General features: G+C 38.0%; 2 protein-coding genes across 3 annotated transcripts in view; one reads left to right on the top strand and one right to left on the bottom strand.

The window, feature by feature from the left end:
• Positions 1-2,049: 2,049 nt before the first annotated feature.
• On the top strand, positions 2,050-5,813 carry cnih4 (cornichon family member 4). Its single transcript, XM_026228421.1, has 5 exons — positions 2,050-2,186; positions 2,367-2,435; positions 2,971-3,083; positions 3,158-3,298; positions 4,326-5,813. Exons 1-5 carry the CDS (start codon positions 2,118-2,120, stop codon positions 4,351-4,353), a joined length of 420 nt encoding a protein of 139 aa, XP_026084206.1. The 5' UTR covers positions 2,050-2,117; the 3' UTR covers positions 4,354-5,813.
• A 3,718-nt stretch (positions 5,814-9,531) lies between these two features.
• Positions 9,532-23,735, bottom strand: part of wdr26a (WD repeat domain 26a) — a 36,060-nt gene continuing 21,856 nt past the window's right edge. For both annotated transcript variants that reach the window (XM_026228419.1, XM_026228420.1), the window contains 5 exons: positions 13,532-13,677; positions 13,368-13,446; positions 12,556-12,685; positions 12,287-12,481; positions 9,532-11,458 (listed from right to left, as the gene is read on the bottom strand). In XM_026228419.1, the coding sequence (XP_026084204.1) occupies positions 11,436-11,458; positions 12,287-12,481; positions 12,556-12,685; positions 13,368-13,446; positions 13,532-13,677 (573 nt within the window). In that variant the 3' untranslated portion in view covers positions 9,532-11,435. The remainder of the gene's footprint in view (positions 11,459-12,286; positions 12,482-12,555; positions 12,686-13,367; positions 13,447-13,531; positions 13,678-23,735) is intronic.

Genomic DNA, 23,735 nt, shown 5'->3' with positions numbered 1-23,735 from the left:
GCTCATCAGTCATGGCAGGCTCTGGCTCTCCGTCACCCGGGGGCTCAGGCATGCGCTCTGCGTATCGGGGAGATGGTGGGCTGGGCTCTGGGTACAGAGTGGACCTGGCAAGATCCTCCATGGGGCAGATGGTGAGAGGTGACACGTTTCTAGCCAGAGTCCACTCCACGAATGTGGTGAATTTTTCCCAAGGACCATCTTCAGACGACGGCACTCTGCATGCCTCGTTGAGGCTGGCGTTGTAGAACACATGGAGCGTGTCGTCCAGGTAGGTGGTGAGATGGGCTAGCTACAGGAACTGCCTCCTACGGTGCTCAAGAGAACGTCCTTTCTGCTCCAGCAGGAGGAGGAGTCCATGGGCGAAGGAGGGGATCCATGGACTCAGCTCTATGGAAAAAAAGGACTGAGGAAAACTGGAAAATAAGCAGAGGGGAAACTTTTTTAGGTCGGGTCTTCTGTCACACTCTGGTTTGTTGTGCAAATAGTTTTTCTGCACTTTGTTATTATTTACCTATAGCGGCTAATGAATCAGAAGTCTTGCACATTCACAAAAATCTGATTACTACATTGAAAAAGACAAGCCCTATAATCCAGATCCACTTTTTTCCCCTCCAATCGCTAATCACACAAATACTGAATACTGCAATCTGCCAAACCATGCAAAATACAGTCCAACACCTCAGAACAGAGGAGCACATCCTGCAGAAGACAGAAGATGGTCAAATCTGAGGAACACAGTAAGTGAAGGAACAGTTCCACTCATTCTCTACTATAGGAGAGGAAGAATTGTATAAACTTGTTAAATCATCTAAACCAAAAACATGTATGTTAGACCCTATAGCATTTAAGCTCCTAAAAGGTGCTTCCAGAAGTCATAGATCCTCTTCTGACTATTATTAATTCCTCATTGTCATTAGGATATGTCCCCAAAACCTTTAAACTGGCTGTTATTAAGCCTCTCATCAAAAAAACACAACTTTATCCCAAAGAAATAGTTAATTATAGACCAATCTCGAATCTCCCTTTTCTGTCCAAGATACTAGAAAAGGTGGTATCCTCACAATTATATTCCTTCTTAGAGAAAAATGGTATATGTGAGGATTTCCAGTCAGGATTTAGACCGTATCACAGTACTGAGACTGCTCCAGACCAGATGGTGGATCAGCACCTAGAAAGGACCTCTACAGCCCTGAAAGACAGCAGAGATCACAAAATGAATTATAGTTTAATCCCCAATCCTTATGCTGCATTTTTTTTAGTGGAACACAAAAGCAGAATTTTTCTTCAATAAAGGATATTTATGAGGCTTTTTCCAGTCCAATAAAACATCACCATCACAAACAGCACCGCTCTTTATTTGAATACCTTTCCCCACCATCACATATTCTAGTAAGCATCCTTAATGAGACTTCATTCAAAAGCTTAAACTCAAAATTCATCATGTGTTTTGAAATTGGATATTACTTTAAATCCTCTTAGTTGGCTCCTCCCCTGTTGGGCGGGGTCAAGTGTCATATTACCATACTTACTACAATCAAAACATTTCTAATCTTGACAAACGCATACTGTAGAAAAGCTCTGATTCTCCAGGTCCCATAATTGGTGGATGTTGGTTTAATTTTTTTATGTAAATAAACTCTGAATGAGTGAATCGTTTCTTTGTTGAGCCGAATCTTTTCAATGAATCGGTTGAAATGGCTACACTGACCTAAATGATTCACTCATCGCATCAAATAATCTGAGTAGTTCTCCAACATTCTGCATATATTTATTATTATTATTTTAAAGAAAGAAATAGCAGACATTATGCAATAAAACATACTGGAAATATGTTGGCTTGATGGTATTTTGTATGACGGGTTTAAATACGTCCAAAACCATTTCAGGCTAATTATTTATTTATTTAATAATAATATTTTTTGTTGTTGTTAATCTTGGTTGTTTGTTTATTTTTAATGGTGGTTATGTTTCTGAAGCTATTATTATCGTGTTGGTTTTACCCTCATGTCGTTGACTGGCTCGGTTCCGCCGATCGGTGGCGCTCGTGTGTCTCGACGCTCCAGCAGCGGGAGAGCGAAGAAGCACCCGGAAGCAGCAGTGAAAGCGGAAGTGCAGAGATGGAGGCGGCTGTGTTCATCTTCTCGCTCGTCGACTGCTGTGCTTTAATCTTTCTGTCTGTGTATTTCGTATCCTTCACGAGCTGCTGCAGATGGTCAGGTGTTGTTTGTAACTCTTGATGACTGATGATGATGTTTCAGATGTGTGTTTGAGTGAAGCTCCAGACCTGAGCTCAGTGTCAGTGACAGCTTACAGATTGTTATGAATGATTATTAATCATCTCCATGTTTCCCTAACTCCAGTCTCAGATCATCACTCTCTCTGATCTGGAGTGTGACTACATCAATGCTCGATCCTGCTGCTCCAAACTCAACAAAGTGAGGCTGAACTGTAATCTATTGCTCATTTATTCGAGGACATATATGTGTGTGTATGTGTGTGTGTGAGAGAGAGAACTGAAGTGGGTTCATAATCTGAGATCTCATTGTATAAAAGTAGAAACTGTTTAAATAAAGAAGCAGCAAAGAAAGTGAATGGACAAAAGAGGATTCTGCCCCAGTCCTGTTTCACTGATCTAGAATATATATATATATATATATATATATATATATATATATATATATATATATGAATGACATGGTCTCTATTAAAGATTTATGCTATGATAATATATATTATTGTTTTTTAACATGTGCCAGAATTTCAGTATTTGAGCTTTTCACCTGTCTGTTCATAAAAAGGTGTTATAAAATGGTTAAAATATTCTAATCCTTTGAGATCAGGGTTGATTTTGCAGTCATACGTGACAGGGATGTGATTTCATCTGAATTACACATGACTGTAATCCGTGATCTGTAGTCAGTATCTGAAGCAGTGCTGTGTGTGTGTGTGTGTGTGTGTGTGTGTGTTCAGTGGGTCGTTCCTGAGATGATCGCTCAGGCTCTGGCCACGCTCCTCATGCTGGGCTCCATGCACTGGTTTGTGTTCCTGCTCAACCTCCCCGTGGCGTCCTGGGACGTTTACAGGTGATTCAGCCTTCACGCCTCACACACCGTGTGTGTATAAACATGTGTTAACAGCCACTGTTGCGTCTGAACAGATACGTGAAGGTTCCCCTGGGGAACATGGGAGTGTACGATCCCACAGAGATTCACAACAGAGGCCAGCTCAAGTCCCACATGAAGGAAGCCATGATCAAACTGGGCTTCCACCTCCTCTGCTTCTTCATCTACCTGTACAGGTGAAAACTCTGCTACAGCTGAAACACAGCACACACCAACATCTCCACGCAGCTCTCAGAAGAGCCCCCTCCAGCTGTAAGAGCGGTCTGCTCTATGATTTAACATTTAAAAGGATAGAAATTAAGCTAAATTTTTTTTATTTTTACTGTAACCTTGAAGTTGTAATGTAAAATAACACCGTAATAATATCATTATTAAATAATAGTAATAATTTTATTTTACAGCAATATAGCAAATATTTTATAATATTATATTTTATAAATTTTTTTTGTAATAGTAAAATTACTATTATTATCATTATCAGTATTTTATATTTTATTATTTATTAAAGTAACAGTAATAATTATTACTATTAATATGTATCATTAGTATGCTATTAAACATTTATTAAATATATTTAAAATTTACAGTAGTAATAATCGTTTTATGATCAACTGTAATGGTACTTTTATTCATTTTTATTGTAATTATACTTTTATTGAATACTAAAGTTTTTATTTTACAGTAGAATACTATTATTGCAGTAGTAATAATAGTTTAATTCATATATTTATTATAATTTAAGTTATATTAATCTATATATTAAATAATATTAAGTTATAATAATTATTAGTTTTATCACCATTATTATTATTAGTAATAATAAGATAATTATATCTTTATTAAATAATTAGTTTTTTACACTATTATAGAATTTTCTTTTAAATAATAAAATATAAAAAAAATTACAATATTTTTTAAATTAACTAATTTATAATAATTACTATTTATTATTATTATGATGATTATTATTATTATTATTATTATTATTATAGTCATATTGAGTAGGTGGATTTATGTTTTGTCCTTTTTTGCTGATCACATTTCTCTACATGGTGCATTCAGCAAAACTTAAATCAAATCAATCTAGAAAAGTTCTCTCAGTCTGAATCCTGTGTTTTAGTTCACAGATGAAATGTTAAGGAGCTGCTAACAGTAGTCGTAGCGAGTCCCTGTGTAATTTATTTCCTCTGCTGTGTTTTGCAGCATGATCCTGGCTCTCATCAACGACTGACCCACAACACAAACTGCCAAATCATGAACTGGCCTTTACATTTTGTGAATAAACTCCAAGCATCCCAATCAGAAGATCAGCTCCAGCTTTCCTCCACACGTTCTCCTCTCCTCTCGTTACGTGTCTGTACTTCACGTTGGTTTCTCTGGATCTTGCACTGCTTCTCAGGGCTGAAGCATCAAGTCAATCGCACTGAATCTCTCAACAGGATTATAAAACATTCTTAGTTTATATCTTACAGTTCGGACTTGGTTTCTTGCAGTTCTGAACTGCAAGATATAAACACAGTAACAATAAACGTGCAATTCTGAGGAAAAAAAGTTATAATTATGAGATAGATATATATTGTTTTCTGTATCCCGTGGCAGAAACAAGTTTCCATAGATTTACCCTTAATGGTTTGAAATATATGCTTTTTTTATTATTATTTGATGAGCTAGATGCATAAGTTTCATGCTTTTTTTTTTTTTGATTTTTTCTCTCATTCACTTGCATGCTTTTTTTTTTTTTTTAACTGCCTGTTGTTGGAAGCATTTTCTGTGTATGTTCTCTTGTTTACAGCTGAGCTTCGCTCTAGAATAACCAGGACCTGCACTAATGTGTTCATCACAACCTCTGAATCACATCTGAGCCATTTGATCAACTTCCTGCTAATCACATTTCAGTGGCTTGTTTTTGAGCAGATATCATTGGTTTTGTGCTGCTTTTCATGTTTAAGAATGTGTCTGAATTTTAGCAGATCATACGCCTCAATATTTGCTTGATGTTAAAGTGAGATTTCATCCTTTTAGTGGTGACTCTCAGCAAACTTGGAGCCCAAAATCACAAGAATTAAAGTATATTTTGTTTAAAGAAACTGAAGGCACTGTTAAGAACCATTAAGATATTTTTAATGTTGTTTTAATGAAAAAATTGCACATTTCTCTTCTCATTCGTATTTTTCTTTTGGGTATTTTATTGTTTTCAAAGGTGCTTATTACAAAATACATGTTAAATTCTCAAAGATCATCCAATTTAAATCATAAAATGTGTTTTGAATGTATATGTCATAGTATTTGCTGGGCTGCCTGTTGATTTAAAATCAAAGTTTAATTGTCACGTGAATACTATAGAAAAAGTGCTTAATAACAGGTATCATTTTCTTTACACTAAATACTTTTCTTTGATTTTGAATTGGGATTTTCTTTTCTCTGAGGATTCACCTGTCGAGGTTAATGAAAGCTGGTACGCAGGGGTGTGGGTTTGTTCAAACACTACGCAGCATCACATGATCTTCATTGAGTTTTATCAGTCAGTCCTGCGTTGAAAAGCCCTGTGAAGTAGCTGTTCATGTCTCATCATACTGCTGTCGTTCGAGAGGGTTTGCTTTGTGAGCATGTGAGATCTGTCTCACCGGTTATGTTCAGTTCTTTTGCATATTTGCATTTGTGGGGTTTATTAAATAAAAAGATGATCATGAATATCGTGTTGTCAAAATTCATTTAGATACAGTTCAGTGCACATTATGCTTCACTGTCCAGGTTTCTTCTAAAACTACATTTTGATTTCTTCAGAGAGAATAGAAACCTAAATGAAATTGCATATTTTCAAAATGACTAAATGGTCTTCTGTTGTAAAACAGCATTATTTTAGAATTATTGAGATACTATTATAGTTTTAATACATTCTTATATTGATATTGTAATATAGAGATAATAATTTTTTTCTTAATATTTTTACTTTTTGGGTTTTTATTTCAAAGCTCTAGTCAAGTTTTATTATATAAAAATTTTTTAGTAACACTTTTATAGTGTTATTGAAATATTTTAAATTTTAAAGTTATAGTAATTTTGTTGTTTTTATAAAATAGTTTTTAGATCATCTCGACTCTGAAGACAAAGAATAAGACCTCGTGCTTGCCATAGTAGAGCCCCAGCAGCAGATTTTGGTGCTTCTCCCTTGTGGCTATCCACCAAGACTATTAGAGCATATTCCCCTCAGAGAGCAGCTCGGCCCTGGAGACCAGAAGCTACGCTGCAGCTGGTCAAACTGGTTCTCCATACGAGGACAGTCTTCCAGGTCAAACACCTCCACACCATAGATGAGTCTGGCCCAGATCCCTCTGCTTTTAAGAAGCTTCGCAGTGTGGCCAACCTGGCTCTACATGCCATTAATGTTGCTTTTCCAGGTACTTATTTTCTTATCACATCCGGCGAGGTTCTGAGCGAGCTGACGCGATACTAAAAAGTGACGTGAAAATACGACAGACTGATTGGTCAGGGAGAATCGTCACTATTCACTGCGTCATCACTGCACGCGCCAGACGGAGTATCTTTAATAACCCCACCAGCAGTGTTTCGTTTTTGCTGCCCTCAGCCTCTCCAGAAACAACATTTGTCTTCTTGCTGTGAGAAACAGCCACTTCCCGAGGATTAAAAACAGCATACACTCAATTTCCTCCTTTGTCCTGTCTGTGTCGCGTAGAAGATTACGTCACGGCAGTTTCCTGCGGCGACCAGATACTATTGTGGAGGTACTATCTGCAATGGAAAACGGAGCGAAAAGCGAGCCGAGATGAGACAAGGTGAGTCAAGTTGAGCTGGTACTGGTAATGGAAACGCGCCATAAGTCACCAGCCCAGGGAATGGCCTACTTGGTTGTTCTTAAACTCTACCTCTGGCTGAATGTAACGGAGATCAAGGATGTGACGAGACAGCTTTCTTTGATGCCCCAGGAGTCCTCACAAGTCATGTCCCCGGAGGTGGATGTCTTCGTCCATAGATAAATCTAGACCCCCAGCTTCAGCACTACTGATCCATTAGGAGTTAAGAGGGGAAGGTTAAGTCCCGTTGGGTACAGATATGCCTCCCAACCCCCTGTATAGTTATGGGAGTTGGGAGCAGTGTGTTTGATACCAATGCTGGGTTTTGCCCCATTAAATGTGCCCACACAATCCACCGCTGTTATAGTGAACAAAGTACAAAAAAAAAAGAAAAAATGCTTTCACAAAAAGAGCACTTCTCTTTAAAAAAGCATGAAGCATCAGCCCCCTCACCCACCTCTGTGCAGGAACCTGCCACTCCGACCCCTCGCCACCCAAAGCCAGGCTTGGGAAGCCATTCTAGGTGTGTCAAAGTGGGTCTTAGTAACAATCAATTAAGGTTATTCACCTCAATTCACTTGCAGACCTTCCTGCTTCAGAAGCATGGTACAAACTTCGGTCCAGGACAACAAAGCTTGCATTTTCTGACCTGAAGCAAAGAGTCAAAGGGTGTTGTGGAAATGGTTCTGGCAGCTCACAGTGAGTCTGGGTTCAACTGCCGCTAATATAGATAGCCCCTAATCTCAGACCGTTTTTGTGGTTCACATTTGAAGAGGTGGCTTACCAGTATACTGTCCTTCCATTCGGACTGTCTTTGGCACCATGCACTTTACAAAGTGTGTGGATGCAGCCCTCTCCCTTTTGGGACACTTCAATCTCAAGGTGTCCCACAGATGTATCAATGCCCTGCCCCATGGAAAGACCCTTTTCTGTACCAGACAGGAATGGATTTGAGGCTTGTCTCCAGGAGGAAGGTAGTCACAACAGACACCTCCAGCATAGGTTGGGGAGTGATGTTTGAAGGCAAACCAGTATTCAGCTCTTGGTCAAGCCTGAAGCAATGCTGGCATAATAATTGTCTGGAAATGATAGCAGTTTTTCTGGCACACAGAGCCTTCCTGCCACACCTGAAGGGTCACGATGTCATGGTCCATTCAGATAATATGACAGTGGAAGCCTACATAAACCACCAAGAGTGGCTCAGGTCACGGCTGGTGAGGCGGCTCCTCATTTGGGCACAACACAACCTTTGCTTGCTAAAGGCAGTCCACTTGGCACAAAATAGAAGATCTGTAAAGCAGCAAAGACTAAAGTCTCAGATCCAAATAGATTTTCTTGATCAAAGTTAAGACTCTGCCATGCCCCCTGAAACGGCTCATTTAAATACGCCCCCACATGTCTACCTCACTATGTGGAAAAATTTACATAATGCTGCCCAAATGTTCACGCAAAGAAAGAAGGCGTGGTTTCAGTAACACAGTTAGTGTTGAAGCAGCCATGTCAGGGAGATGTGTATCTAGATGAAAGCAAAAGCACTTTATTTGGCCTTCAGAAAGTAGATAATTAAGGAATCTTTAAGATTACTTACAACAGAACCGAAACACATTTTATGGACGACCGTTTCGTGAAACTAGGAAGGTAAACAGTCTGGCGCTTCTGATTCAGCTACTGGAAGTATGTTTTGTAGTTAGTTCAAGTATTTGCTGGTCTTGAACAAGGGAACCTATGGAGCTTCCCCTGAACCGGTTCTGAACGAGTGCCAGTCTTGGCCGAGCACCGGACCCAGCTCTGGCACCAGCCCCAGTGAAAAAGCGGTAATAGTTTGCAACCTATTTCGAAACCTTAACCTTGAGTACCCTAGGGCTGGGCTCACATGACATGTTTCCATTCTGTGCTTACAGCATGGCACTATTGAATTTTGTTCTCCAAAGGTCCAGCTTAACTGATGCAATGAGAGTGAACCATATCAGTAAAGAAACGTCTTTATTACTCGCATAACCTTGGTTCCCTGAGATAACAGGAGTGAACATTGTGTAGCTGGCTGTCCTTCTGTGCTTGCTCCCGAGTCGATGCTTGCCACTCCTCAGTCCAAAGATACTGATAAAATGACTTGCATAGGCAGATGGCTTCACCTGGTTTGGCGGGCTAACATGCCCTTTGTTTGGGCTTCTGCACAAACCTGATTCAGGTAGGATTCAGGTTTACCAGGTAGGATTCAGTATTTCATTTTTAGTTGAAGATGAGTCTTCTCTCATCTTCAACTAAACGGATTCAACGTTATGTCAAGAAACCTAGGATACATTAGTAACTGAAAGGTTTTCTTAATGGTTTAAGTGTTCGATTTAGTTTAAGTTAACTATAACTCTGACTCAAACTACTGGGTACAGAATACAGTGTTCCCACAGTCATGAAAAACGAACTAAAAAAAGTCAAGTTGTTTACAGGAAGTTTTGAGGTCTGTAATTAAGAAATGATTGAGACATGATCAAAATCTTTAAAAGTCCTAAAACATTACAGTTCATCTAACAGGTTCTTATTCGAGGTCTCCTTTTGGCTCAACCATTCATCTAACAAAAGTGACGACGACGTACTCTGCATAGTTTAAAACCCTGAATGCTTTATTGAATGAATGTATACATAACACCTCTCCTACAGAACATTACATAATAGTACAATCACTTAGAATAATATCACACTGAAAAGCAAAACAGATCCTCAGAACCTGACTGCAATAAACGTATTAACCAGAACTCCAGCAGAGCACTACTGTTACTGTCACCCGTCTGTTACACCGCCTCGGAGCACAAGAAGTCAAACTAAGACTGAAACCAAACACAAATATTCAGAAGGAAAGGAAAATTCAGTTGCATTAACAGAATATACAACACCACGATTCGGTAAGGTCTCGCATATGTGTGAGGGTGTTTCTGCATGCACCTGTTTTGTCTTTTCGCTTGTGCGCGGGACTCCTCGCTAACGGAACAGGGAGCAAATTACCTGTACAAGGAGTTTACCTGATGCAGGTGAGAAATAGTTAACATTCGCAAGGGAGGATATATGGCAAGAAATACACACACATATGTATATATATCTCTATATATATATCTTTATATATCTATAGATTCTTCATATATATGTATATGAAGAGCACATAATTACAGAATAAATCATAGAAGGCGAGTGATATCACTCTGAATACCTAAATCATTGCGGGTACACCTGTGTGTACTAATGCGTACGAAAGTATAAGAAATTCACCAATAGAAAAAAAGCATTTAAGAGGCCACTTGCCTAGACATCTGTTATATGATAATAAAAGGGAAATAAAGCAATAAAGCGAAACAAATAAATCAACCCAAAATAAAAGCCAATAAGTAATCATTTACATTTCAGAGAAGCATTTAAAAAACAAAACAAAAAAAAAAGACATAAAAAGATGTGATAATACGAGAGAAAACGAAAGAGGAGAAACAAACGGACGAATATGATGGACAATGAACAGAAACATCTGGGAGTCTGTTCTGACGTACTTACCGTGACAAAACCACTCGCCTCACACGAGAGTTTGAACATTCAGAGTAAAAATGACCTCAAGCCCATCACAAACACCTAATGAAGGCCTGTATTTACACGTGGAACGTGACAGTGGCTCATTCGTGGGTCATTAGCATGCTGTGAATCTTAGCAAGCATAGCTTAGTTGGTCTTCAACCCTGTAACCAAAACACTACCGGTTTTGTCCTGTCCTGCATCTTTCTTCAGAAATGTAACATAACGAATAATCATCCATCATTTCCCGCTCTCAGCATAAAGTTCCATAAGCGGTGAAAAATAGTGGAGTCATGATTGGACTTTCTGAATCGAAACAAATACCAATCTGTTAAAAAATGCCTGTAAATTCAGTCATTTAAAATAGTTGTGAGGGAAACTGATATCTTATATCTCTGCTGGTGAAGACACTTACTTTCAAGCATACAAGGTGGATAAAAGACGTTCATGCTGGAAAATAAAGATATGATTTGTTCTCTCTCCGACACGTGCGAGATATTTTTTTGTCCCCTCGCTGAGTCAATATTTTACAGAACACAAAGCAAGCCTGAGGCCTTGATTCATTCACAATAATAAATTAAAGCCGTAATAAATAATGATCTGAGTAATGTTTGTCCGTGTGTGGGGGGAGGGAGGGTGTGGCTTCAGGAGACAGTCGTCCACTCAGGATGCAGTGTAGGGGAGGGGGAGGAGCTTGAGCCGAGGGGGGCGTGTCCTCGGCGAGGCGTGTAGCGTGTGCGTTTGGTGCCGTCACACGGATGTGAAGTCAGAGGATGAAGGGCAGCCGCCGGCTCCGTGTGTCCACTGCGCTGCGGGTGGGGATGTGAAACCGCCAGGAGAAAACATCCATCTGCCGTTAGATTTACATAATTTCTCGTTCTTCATTCACTTTAGTGTCTTTAGTGTGTCTCACTGTATATTCTCCAAAGTGGACATCTGCTCCAGAGTCAACATCAACTGTCCATGCTATAGTTCTCTACAGGAGAAGACAAGCACAGATGGAGACCAAAACCACATATATATATATATATATATATATATACACACACACACACACACACACACACACACACACATGTATATATAATATACACATGTTAAGCAAATTAGCGAGCTGCTCCAGTTCAAAGGGTTATAACACAAAAATAAAGTATTTTTTGATTCCGTATTGATTTTAGCTTTATCTAGTAAAAGAGTTTTTAAAGGGGTCGTGAACTGATCTTTTGAAATATAAGAGGTCAATGTACTATAAAAACATCCTGTAAGTTTCAGAACCCACATCTAAAAATTTTAAAATGTAATTTAAAAAATTGCTTATATTGAAGCAAAAAAAGGTTAAATTTAGTTTTTTATATTTTTATTTCCAAAAAAGAGAGAAATGTTGCCGTTACTAAAAAAAAAAAATAATAATAAATGTTATTTCAGGTAACTCTCAAGTAATGGTTTCGGTTTTAGTTATGTATAATAATCCCGCTGGGTAGCTGATGTTGCTTGTCGATTTATTTTTTAATGAACATCAAGATTTTAGGTTGACATTTTTATGTTTTATTTGAATCTGTTCTACTTTTTCATTTCAATTAGATTTTTCAGCACATTTGTCATAGTTTTTTTGCCGTCACTAGATAATTTAAAATGAGCCGGGGGTGTATTTTTAAAAGTAGCACAAATATAAATCTCTCACTCATTTGAGCTCATAAAATCTTTTTTTTTTTTACAAAACGCGGTTTAACTTTGTTTTTTATTTTTAAATGGAGTTTGCCGTCATCTACGAGCAGTGTTCTGACTGAGATGAGGGGGTTCGTACCGGTGAGCCCCTCGGTCTCCTGCGAGTCCAGAAAGGGTGCGGGACCCCAGACCCTCAGGGTGCCGTCGTCCGAGGCGCTGGCCATCAGGCCCGGCAGCACAGGGTTCCAGCTCACACAGTTGACCGTGCGCGTGTGACCCGTCAGCTCCGCTATGGGCAGCTCGCTGCGCTTGTGCCAGATGTACACTTTGTGATCTAGAGATGAACACACAGATCAGCTCTCTGCTGGATGCCTTCAGTCCGTTACACTGAGACGCAGACGTCCTTACCTTCACTGCCACTGGCGATAAAGTCTTCGTTGTAGCCGCCAAAGCAGGAGTGTATGGTGTAGAAGCCCTGAGTCACACCCTGGTACTTCCTGACTAACACCCGGTCCTGCAGGTCCCACAGATGAACTCCCTAAAGACAGGAACATACAGTGCTAAAACAAAATGACAAGTCAAACATTTCTACTTAGGACGAGTGGCATCACTGAGATCTAATGTAACAGTACAGGTAATTTGGTAACAGGTCCCTTTAGTTAAAGCATTAACAATGAGCAAGTTGTTAAGGCCCGTTCTGACTATAACAATAACAATACAGATACAGTTACTCTAGGGGTTGTGATTAGGGTTTGGTTTAGTGTTAGTTGCATGTAATTAAGCATCATTTACTGGTATTACTATAGTGTCTACATGAGTAACGATCATCGTAAAATAGTGTTATTGTTAGTTATTAGCTCAAGTCCATTAACTAATATTAACTAATACATTAATGTCAGTCCTTGATTCTGATTGGTTGATCCACATTAAAAGCTGTTGTAAATTACTCTACAAACACACGCCTTTGTTTACGTTTGCGAGTTGCTCGGCAACAACTTTGTTTCTGAGGAACTAGATGTAATGAATCCTAATAATATAGAGCTCTAAGAGGATGTCAAACTCAGGATTACGATGACTTTGGCATGGCATGAACACACCTTTTATTTCAAACTTTACTGAATCACACCCTAATCTCAGATCGTTCATAATGAATGAGTCTGGCATTGGTACAAACACATTATGAAACACCGGAGCCCGTCCAGACGGGTTTTCATGCTCACCTGAGTAGCGACATTTAACAGAGCTAATCTTCCGTTCTTTGACACGGTGAAGGACATGATGGGATGGTCCTCTTGAACTCTGTGAGAGAGCAGAACCAAACTCAAACCAGCACATCCACATGACCCATAACAGCATCGATCAGAGACAAATGCAGTGGACATACATGTTCCTGTCGGTCAGATCTTCAAAGTTATATCCACGGATGCGCTGGTGTGTGTCAGAGGCCAGCACTGTCCTGCCGTCACTCACACACCACAGACACTGAACACGGACGCCCTCCCAGGAGTCCAGCAGGTTTCCGTCCAGATCCTGACCGGAAACATCAACACGTCACCATTCACCATCACTGAGCAATGTGTGCCTGAAACGTATTCTAAATACTGTCTGTGAACAGGACTGGATTATATTTCACTCCAAAATAGATACACTTGTACTCTACTGTTCAAACGCTTCGGGTCAGTAAGATATATATATATATTTTTTTTTTTTTCAGGAAGGATGCATTAAAATATTCAAAAGTAACAGTAAAGACATTTAGAATTTTACAAAGATTTGAAATAAATGCTGTTCTTTTGAACTTTTAAGAATCTTTGAAATAAACTGCATCACAGCAGTGAAGCAGCACAACTGTTTATGCAGCAAATCATCATATTTTCATGATTTCTGAAGATCATGTGACTCTGAAGACTGGAGGAATGATGCTGAAATACACAAATACATTACATTTTACAATAGATTCACATAGAAAACTTAAATAGTGTTAATATTTCACACTATCACTGTTCTTACTGTAGTCTGATTCAATAAATGCAGGCCTGCTGAGCGAAAAAAAAAAAAAAAAACCTTCTTGGTTACTTTAAACAGCATAGTGTATTTTTTTTGTAAATGTGTATTTATATATATATTTATGTCTATTTAATTATATTTAATTTTGAATGAATTTTAACATTTTCATGATAATGAAGCACACATCCACACAAATTCTCTTTAATGTGCAAAAAAATATATATATTTTTTTAATTTCAAAAACTGAAAGTATACATCATGGTTATACTGGTTATACTGAATTTAATGTAAGCTGTTTTTTAATAATAATAATAATAAAAGTGTCTGATCAATATTAGGAAGACATTTTTTTTTTCTTTGAAAGGGGAAATTGTGCAGAATTGTGCATTAAAATAACTAAATACAGTACTCAACCCAATGCAGAATCAATTAACAATTAAAGCTGCAAGCAGCGATGAACGGGCCCTCGCACCCGGGCTCACCGGCAGCGAGTGGCTTTAGTTAATAGGTGAACGGTGAGAAATATGCGTTTAAACTCATAAATAAACTCCGTTGAAAGTGTATAGGTGGCGCTATAGAGCCATTCTGCCACACCCGGTGGAATATTGGCCAGGACTCTTATCACACATGTGAAGTTTGGGGAAGATCGGACATTTTATGCCTGAGTTATAACATCTTTTATTCCCATGGCGAGACATCGAACTTCGCCATTGTGCCGTGGACACGCCTTTTAACGAAAACTCAAGATCTCCACAATTTAACATTGCAAAGAACTTTAGATTAGACTGACCAAAATAAAATAAAAAGTAGTTATTTGCAGTGTAAAACATTGACACTTCCTGTTGCCAGCAGGTGGCACTATGACTATGACTGAATATGGGCATGTAGATCTGTTAAGGGCAGAAGTCTTATCTAACATGTGAAGTTTGAGGCAGATTGGACATTGTATGTCTGAGTTACAGCAGCTTCCTTTTTCAAGGCGAAACATCGAAATTTGTCAGGCCGCCATGGACACGCCCTTTAACGAAACCTCAAGATCTTCGCAATTAAACATCGCAAATGGCTTAAGATTACACTGACCAAGTTTGGTGTTTATCTGAATAAATCTCTAGGAGGAGTTTTGCATTTTGCAGAGAAAATTCTAAATAAGCGACTTCCTGTTGGGATTCGGATTTCGTACCAAGAGACTTTTTTGTAGGTATTGGAGAGTTACATGTGTGTACCGATTTTTGTACATGTACGTGAAACATAGCTCGAGGCGCACTCCGTTGAAAGTGCATATGCACTCTGTTGAAAGTGTATAGGTGCCGCTATCGAGCCATTTTGCCACACCCAATGGAATATTTGCCTTCATATCTGTTCAGGCCAGGACCCTTATCACACATGTGAAGTTTGGGGAAGATCGGACATTTTATGCCTGAGTTATAACATCTTTTATTCCCATGGCGAGACATCGAACTTCGTCACGGCGCCATGGACACGCCTTTTAACAAAAACTCAAGATCTTCACAACTAAACATCACACGGGTCTTTAGATTAGACTGACCACAAAAGAGACATTGATGTCATAACATTTCTAGAAATAGTTTGTTGCAGTCTAAAATATGTCACTTCCTGTTGCCAATAGGTGGTGCTATGACTATAACTGAATATGGGCATGTAGATTTGTTCAGGTCAAGAGTCTTATCCAACATGTGTAGTTTGGGGCAGATTGGACATTGTATGTCTGAGTTACAGCAACTTCCTTTTTCATGGCGAAACATCGAAATTTGTCAGGCCGCCATGGACACGCCCATTAACGAAACCTCAAGTCCTTCGCAATTTAACATCGCAAATGGCTTTAGATTACACTGACCAAGTTTGGTGTTGATCTGAATAAATCTCTAGGAGGAGTTCGTTAAAGTACAACCCCTGAAAATGGCAAAAACAGCACCAATTTTGCAGGGAAAATTCAAAATAACCGACTTCCTGTTGGGATTCGGATTTCATACCAAGAGACTTTTTTGTAGATATTGGTGAGTTACATGTGTGTACCAATATTTGTACATGTACGTGAAACATAGCTCGAGGCACACTCCGTTGAAAGTGTATAGGTGGCGCTATCGAGCCATTCTGCCACCCCCGGTGGAATATTGGCCTGCAGATCTGTTCAGGTCAGGACTCTTATCACACATGTGAAGTTTGGGGAAGATCGGACATTTTATGCCTGAGTTATAAGATCTTTTATTCCCATGGCGAGACATCGAACTTTGCCATGGTGCCGTGGACACGCCTTTTAACGAAAACTCAAGATCTTCACAACTGAACATCGCACAGGCCTTTAGATTAGACTGACCACAAAAAAAGACATTGATGTCAAAAAATTTCTAGGAGTAGTTCGTCACAGCGTAAAATATGACACTTCCTGTTGCCAATAGGTGGCGCTATGACTATTACTGAATATGGGCATGTCAATCTGTTCAGGTTCAGAGTTTCATCAAACATGAGAAGTTTGGGGCAGATTGGACATTGTATGTGTTAGTTAAAGCAACTTCATTTTTCGTGGCGAATCATCGAAATTCTCCAGGCCGCCACGGACACGCCCTTCAACGAAAACTCAAGATCTTCGCAATTTAACATCGCAAAGGCCTTTAGATTAGTCATACCAAATTTGGTGTGGATTTGAGGAAATCTCTAGGAGGAGTTCGTTAAAATACAACACATATTTGGGGAAGTCGTGGCCTAATGGTTAGAGGGTTGGACTCCCAATCGAAGGGTTGTGGGTTCTAGTCTCGGGCCGGACGGAATTGTGGGTGGGGGTAGTGCATGTACAGTTCTCTCTCCACCTTCAATACCACGGCTTAGGTGCCCTTGAGCAAGGCATCGAACCCCCAACTGCTCCCCGGGCGCCGCAGCATAAATGGCTGCCCACTGCTCCGGGTGTGTGCTCACAGTGTGTGTGTGTGTGTTCACTGCTCTGTGTGTGTGCATTTCGGATGGGTTAAATGCAGAGCACAAATTCTGAGTATGGGTCACCATACTTGGCTGAATTTCACTTTACATCACATGGAAATGACCAAAATTTGTCTTTTTTGTAGGTATTGGTGTGTTACATATGTGTGCCAATTTTCGTGCATGTACGTGAAACATAGCTGGAAGGCTGTTGATTTTCTTAGTATAGGTGGCGATGTCGAGCCATTTTGCCACACCCTCTTCTGAATTCTATATCAGACAAAAATTTTCACCAGGTTTGACGCGTGTGCAAAGTTTCATGACTTTTTGAGCATGATAAAGCCCCCAAAAATGCGATTCATTCGGGAGAAGAAGAAGAAAAAGAAGAAATACAGCTGTAAGCAGCGATGGCGGGCTCAAGCCACTAATGCCATCGCCACCCCGGTGGCATCAGGTAAACTGTGCCCAGCGGGCACATGCATTCACATTATCCCTCTGGCAATAGGTTTTAAAGGATATGGCAGTTAAAGGGTTAATCCGAATCATCTAGACTTTAAAATCACATTCACAGAACAATATATATATATATATATATAACTTGAGTAACAATTTCCAATAAGATTTCATTCATAAACATTATGTTAACATGAACAATATTTATATAGCATTCATTCATGTCAGTTAATATTCCAAACTTAAACATTAAAACATTGTTTTATTGTGATTTTTTTCCAAGCACATTTTACCAATTCCAAACCATATCAATCTTAATAACTACCATTAATTTTTATTTAATCATTTATGAGTGCTATACAATAGTCCAGGAAAGCTTGAAGAGAAAAACTCCTTATATTCATGTGCAGAATTATTAGGCATGTTTTCTTTTACAGATGAAATGCGCTAAAAAAGAGTTTTAACTCAAACTGTTTTAACTCAAAGTCGAAAAATATAAAAAACCCATGAGAAATATCAAACACAAATGCAAGAAATGGATAAGTTAAGACTTGACCATTGTACAAAAAATGCTGACTGGGTCATGAGGTCAGAAAAGAAGAAGAAAAAAATCAGGTCAAGAAGAACTGACAAAAAGAATTGCAAAATAATTAGGAATTAATGTGAAGATTAATTTTTAGCCAATTCTGCAAGACAGACTTTCAGGAAAGGAGGTGGAATAAAAATGAGCTCCTAAATCTTAATCCCGGATTCTGGAAGATATATTCCTCAAAACCATCGGAGAAGAGGAGGTGGTGCTGGTCCTTCACGAGTCACTCTAATCTGTTCATAAAGCCTATATATAAAGTCTTAATATATAGTATTTCACAATACTTCATGGTATTCTAATTAAATAATTTTTTGGAATCTTAGATCTCTCAGAACCTGACACATTGTAATTCTGAGACTCCAGGAAAGTGGCAGTTCTGTAAAATGTTGGCGCTGGAGACTTAATGCTCCTTGATAGTTTCACACCTAATTCACTTAACACACACACAAACACACACACACACAAACACACACACTCACAGACACACATTACCCACAGTGACAGAGGGACAGAGTGACATCAGATGTATGATAGTTTTTTTTTTTTTTTTTTTTTATCATCCATATAGTGTTGTATAGTCATGAAACAATGCATATTTCCTCAGAATGACTTGTCTTCTATGTGTACATTTTTTTGAAGTGTTTAGAAGCTGCACTTTAAAAAAATAAAAGACATTTACTGGTTACTTTTTTACTGTTATTTCAAAAAATCACCACGACAAAACCATTCAAGCCATTCAAAATTCATCCGCACCTGTACTGTAAGATAAATTCTTTAAACAGTGGTAAAAGAGGATGTGGTGCTGATCCTTCAAGAGTCACTCAAAACGTATCTGTCCATAAAGCCTATAAAGAATTATTCTTAATATACAGTTCACAATACTTCAGCTTGTTATTCTAATTAAGTGAGGGTCATTTTATCAGTAAAATACATAAAATTCATATTATTTTTCTTTGAAAGATTTCTATAAATGATTTAAATCATACTTGTTTCTACAATAATTATTTAAAAGTAATCCTATAGCTCCATCTGGTGGCCATTATTGGTACTAAGAATTGCAAGCTTGATTTATATGTTATGATAGTTTTAATTTTATGCTGGCTCTTGAAAATGATAAAGCTATGAAACTTACTGTGCTTCCTTCAAATGATGACTTCTACGTATATAAAAAATTATGAAGAGTTGGAATGAAAATTTTTAAAGATATAGTAAAGTTATTATAAAGTGTTATCAATGCATTTGCTAATGTTAACAAATTAGACATTATTTTACAGTGTTATCAAATCCCTTAAATGATTTGTAAGTGTTTTGTAATGATTTTATTGACCTACAAGCATTTGTGAAAGTTCTGCTTGCATTACAGCTTAGTCTTGATCTGTGAGCTGAACAGATTTACTGTTACATCCATGAGATTATGTAAATTCAAATAAATATCATGTCACAGGATGTCAGAGGTCAGTATCAAATTAGTTTGAAATTATTATTTGCAGCACAAATAAGGTTTTTTAGGATTTTTAAAAATCCCTAAAACTGTCAGAAAAGGATAAGGCCTAAGATTTCTATGTGAGTGGCTAAATTTATTTGTTTTTATAATTATAATGCATAAACTATGAAACTATACAAAATGTATAAAAAATTACAAGTTATTCTTTTCCAATGTTTTTTATTTATTTATTTATTTATTTATTTATTTTATTTTTTTTGGATTTACATTTTAAAAAATTAGCCTACGGCAATCATTCTAAACAGCTTGAATAAAACCTGTCAATATTTATTATAGACCACTATAACTGTGTATAATCTAAGAAACAAGTTTATTATGAAAATAAAAGCTTGTACACCAGATAAATTGGACGATAAAGAAATTGCTAACAATAGTATACTAGAGCATGTTTTAGGTTTTTAGGCGTTTAGATGCAGAATCGGACAAATCAAATGTAAAATAAAATGTAATTGATTTAATTAAATATAGATTAAGTCTTGTTAGAGCAAAATAATAAATAAATACGTACACACATTAAAAAAGCAGCCAAGATGAATGAGTTTAATTTTTTATATAGATTAAAATTGAAGACAGAAGCAGCTGGTATATGCGGTCACTTAATATTAAAATCCAGTAGATCCACTTCAGATTTATTTCTCAACAGTTTATGTTCACGTGGCTGTTTTCGTTTATATTAGCCAAGCTATTATGTATTTTGAAATAATCTTGTCCGTGATGTGTTCGTTCTTACGACGAAAGGCAGAATCCTGCAGCTCGAGAGATGTTATTCTGCCATTCGCGCTTTCAAACAGTCTTGCGCACATAAACGGGTCACAAACACCTGCATTTAGCTCGTGTTGTGTTATAATGGATGTATTGTGTGCATTTATGGCAATAATTTATTTTAAAAAGCTCTTAAACAAGAATAAATTCGTTTGTTTTGAACTTGTGACACTGTACGCGCTGATCGGAGGCAGTGATTTCAGATAGGCAGCTGCAAATATTTCATTTTCACACAAACAGTTCAAAAACATCTTAATTTAGCTCTTGGTGTGCTCTAATTGGTGAATTGTGTGATATCGATGCAATACTTTATTTTTAATAGCTATAAAACAAGAATAAACTCGTTTTTTCTGAGCTCATCATTCCACACGCTCCTGCTCAGAGCGGTGATTCATCTCTCGTGTTTCTCACGTATCACTGACCACACATCAATTATTAATGAGCCCTGACCTGATAATAATCATATATGTTGGTTTAGCTTGTCAGTGTGAATTAAATCCAAGTATTTATTTGTATTTTAACCGATTTAAAAGTGAAACCAAAAGACAGTCTCCTCCCTTTTTTAGTCCGGTAACTGCACCTGTAGGGGCGCTATTTCTCTCAGACAATGGAAGTCTAAGCACACTCACTCAAACAGAGGGACAGAGTGAGATGAGATGTCTGACAGTTTTTTAATTTTCTGTTATCCATACAGTGTTGTAAAGTCATGAAACTATGCATATTTACTCAGAATAACTTTTTTTTCTGTATGAAAAAAGGTTCTGAAGTGTTTGGAATTTAAAAATGCAGGAAAATTAATAATTCCATCTTTACTGTCATTTAAAAAAATCACCACGACAAAACCATCCAAGCTATCCAAAACCCATTCACAATTTAAGTTCCTCAATGTTTTTTCAACATGTAGACAAAGTTTGGTGTGTATAGTGTTACTCTCCTCTGAGCAGTATGCATTAATTCACAGCTAAATGTAAAAAACAATCCACATTCAAATCAAAATAGCTGACTTGCTGTTGGTCGTAGCTGATGACTGTGAATTAGAAAGTTGTCCGTCTTGATAAGAACAATTTTTGTACTGAGTTTGGTGTCTTGTAGCTAAAACTAACCCCCCCACTTTTGACAAAAGGTGGCGCTATAGAGTGCCTCTTCCACGCCCTCTTATGAACTTTTGCCAGTGTCTAGCTGTCACTAATACTGATATGTGTTCTGAGTTTGATGAATTTCTAAGCATGTTATATGCCTCAAAATCACCTGAGAAGTATTCCAGTTTGACATGTTGCCACGGCAACAATATTTTTAGATATCAATATCCCCCCAGCAGATTTATATCGGCTGTGTTTTAACATTATTCTGATGAAGTCTGAAGCAAATCGAGTAAAAATAAGATGCTGAATTCAAAGCATTTAGAAAATGACACACTTCCTGCTGCCAGTTGGTGGCGCTATAACTTTGACTCCTAATAGTCACATATATGCGATCGACATCATACATTGAATGATCTGATGAAGTTTGATTAAAATTAGGAAATGTATGTGGATGGTATTAGACACTGCCTGTTTCTCAATTCTCGCCATAAATTCAACGCCTCGCTACGAGCAAACCGTTCGAGATATCAAAAATCCCCTGGCAATTTTTCATCCCCAATGTCTTGAGATCATGTTGACCGAGTTTGGTGGCAATCGAGTAAAAAACCTATGACAAGTATATCAAATTCCAGAGCATGCGCTTTTTACATAACTCTAAATAGCTGACTTCCTGTTGGGCGAAGCCTATGATATGCAATACGCAAGTTGTTCGGCACGATGAGATCTATATGTGTACTGAGTTTCATATTAATACGTGCAAGTATGTGTGAGCTATACATCAAATTTATGACTGTGTTCCAGGGGGCGCCGTAGAGCCCCTGTGCCACGCCCGGGTCCCAACCCCTGCAGGCTCCTAAAGGCCACAGATTCCAAAGTGTGTGCAAATTTTCAAGAGTTTTTGAGTATGTTAAGGACTCCAAAAGCCCCCACAACTTTGACGACAAATATGAATAATAAACCCTAAATAGCCAACTTCCTGTTGGGCGGAGCTTATGATATGCAATACGAAAGTTGTTTGTATTGATGAGTTCTATATGTGTACCGAGTTTCTTGTGTCTACGTACAAGTATGTATGATATATGGCCCTCCATATTCCAGGGGGCGCTGTAGAGCCCCTGTGCCACGCCCTTGTATCAGTCTCTGCCCGGCCCTAATGGCCGCAGGTTCCAATGTGTGTGCCAATTTTCAAGACTTTTTAAGCATGTTAAGGGCCCCAAAAGCCCCGTAACGTTAGGAAAAAAAATAAATAATAAAAAAAAAAAAAATAATAATAATAATAATAAAAAATAATCCTAAGGAAAACAATAGGGCTCTCGCCCTCCAGGATTGAGCCCTAAATATAGCTGCAAGCAGCGATGGCGGGCTAAAGCCACCAATGCCATCGCCACCCCGGTGGCATCAGGTAAACTGGCAGTGAGGTTTTAAAGGATATGGCAGTTAAAGGGTTAATCCGAATCATCTAGACTTTAAAATCACATTCACAGAACAATATATATATATATATATATATATATATATATATATATATAATTAGTAACACTTTACAATAAGATTTCATTTATAAACATTATGTTAACATGAACAATATTTATATAGCATTCATTCATGTCAGTTAATATTCCAAACTTAAACATTAAAACATTGTTTTATTGTGATTTGTTTCCAAGCACATTGTACCAATTCCAAACCATATCAATCTTAAAGCTGCAGTAGGGAACTTTTGACGCTCTAGCGGTTAATAAACAGAACTGCTCGCGTCTTGCGGAAGAACATTGTAGCTGGAGCTACTTCTCTCTGTTTATGTCTATGAAGAATCACAAAGGTACTGGGTTACTCCGCCGCGGTACCCCCGAAGCAATCTAAAATAGTCCGAATATAAACACTTATTATAGGTGTACCCTAGTGATTCAGGACAAGCTAAAAACACGGTTTGGAAAATGGATTTATGGTGTACTCGCTTATTATGTTCATTTTTCTACATTTTGAACACAAACAAAGTTACGGACCGCAGCTCTGATTGGTTGTTTTTTACCGGGAGCGCATGACTTTCTGCAAATGGCAATAGGACCACTGGGAGGAGCCAGAGGAGCTTGATTTTTTTTCACAGATTATATGTCTCATATTCTACTGTCGGGACATAATGACAGGTTTAATAAATATGTAAAAAATATTTTTTTTACAAAAGTTCCCTACAGCACCTTTAATAACTACCATTATTTTTTATTTAATAATTTATGAGTGCTATACAATAGTCCAGGAA

This window comes from Carassius auratus, chromosome 41, assembly GCF_003368295.1.
Source record: "Carassius auratus strain Wakin chromosome 41, ASM336829v1, whole genome shotgun sequence".
Taxonomy (NCBI): domain Eukaryota; kingdom Metazoa; phylum Chordata; class Actinopteri; order Cypriniformes; family Cyprinidae; genus Carassius; species Carassius auratus.
This window is presented reverse-complemented; position numbering and strand designations above follow the sequence as displayed.

Coding starts and splice junctions, on each gene's coding strand:
- cnih4 (XM_026228421.1), top strand. CDS start 2,118: ATGGAGGCGGCTGTGTTCATCTTCTCGCTCGTCGACTGCTGTGCTTTA. Junction 2,187..2,366: donor TCTTTCTGTCTGTGTATTTC/GTATCCTTCACG, acceptor CTCCAGTCTCAG/ATCATCACTCTCTCTGATCT. Junction 3,299..4,325: donor TTCTTCATCTACCTGTACAG/GTGAAAACTCTG, acceptor TGTGTTTTGCAG/CATGATCCTGGCTCTCATCA.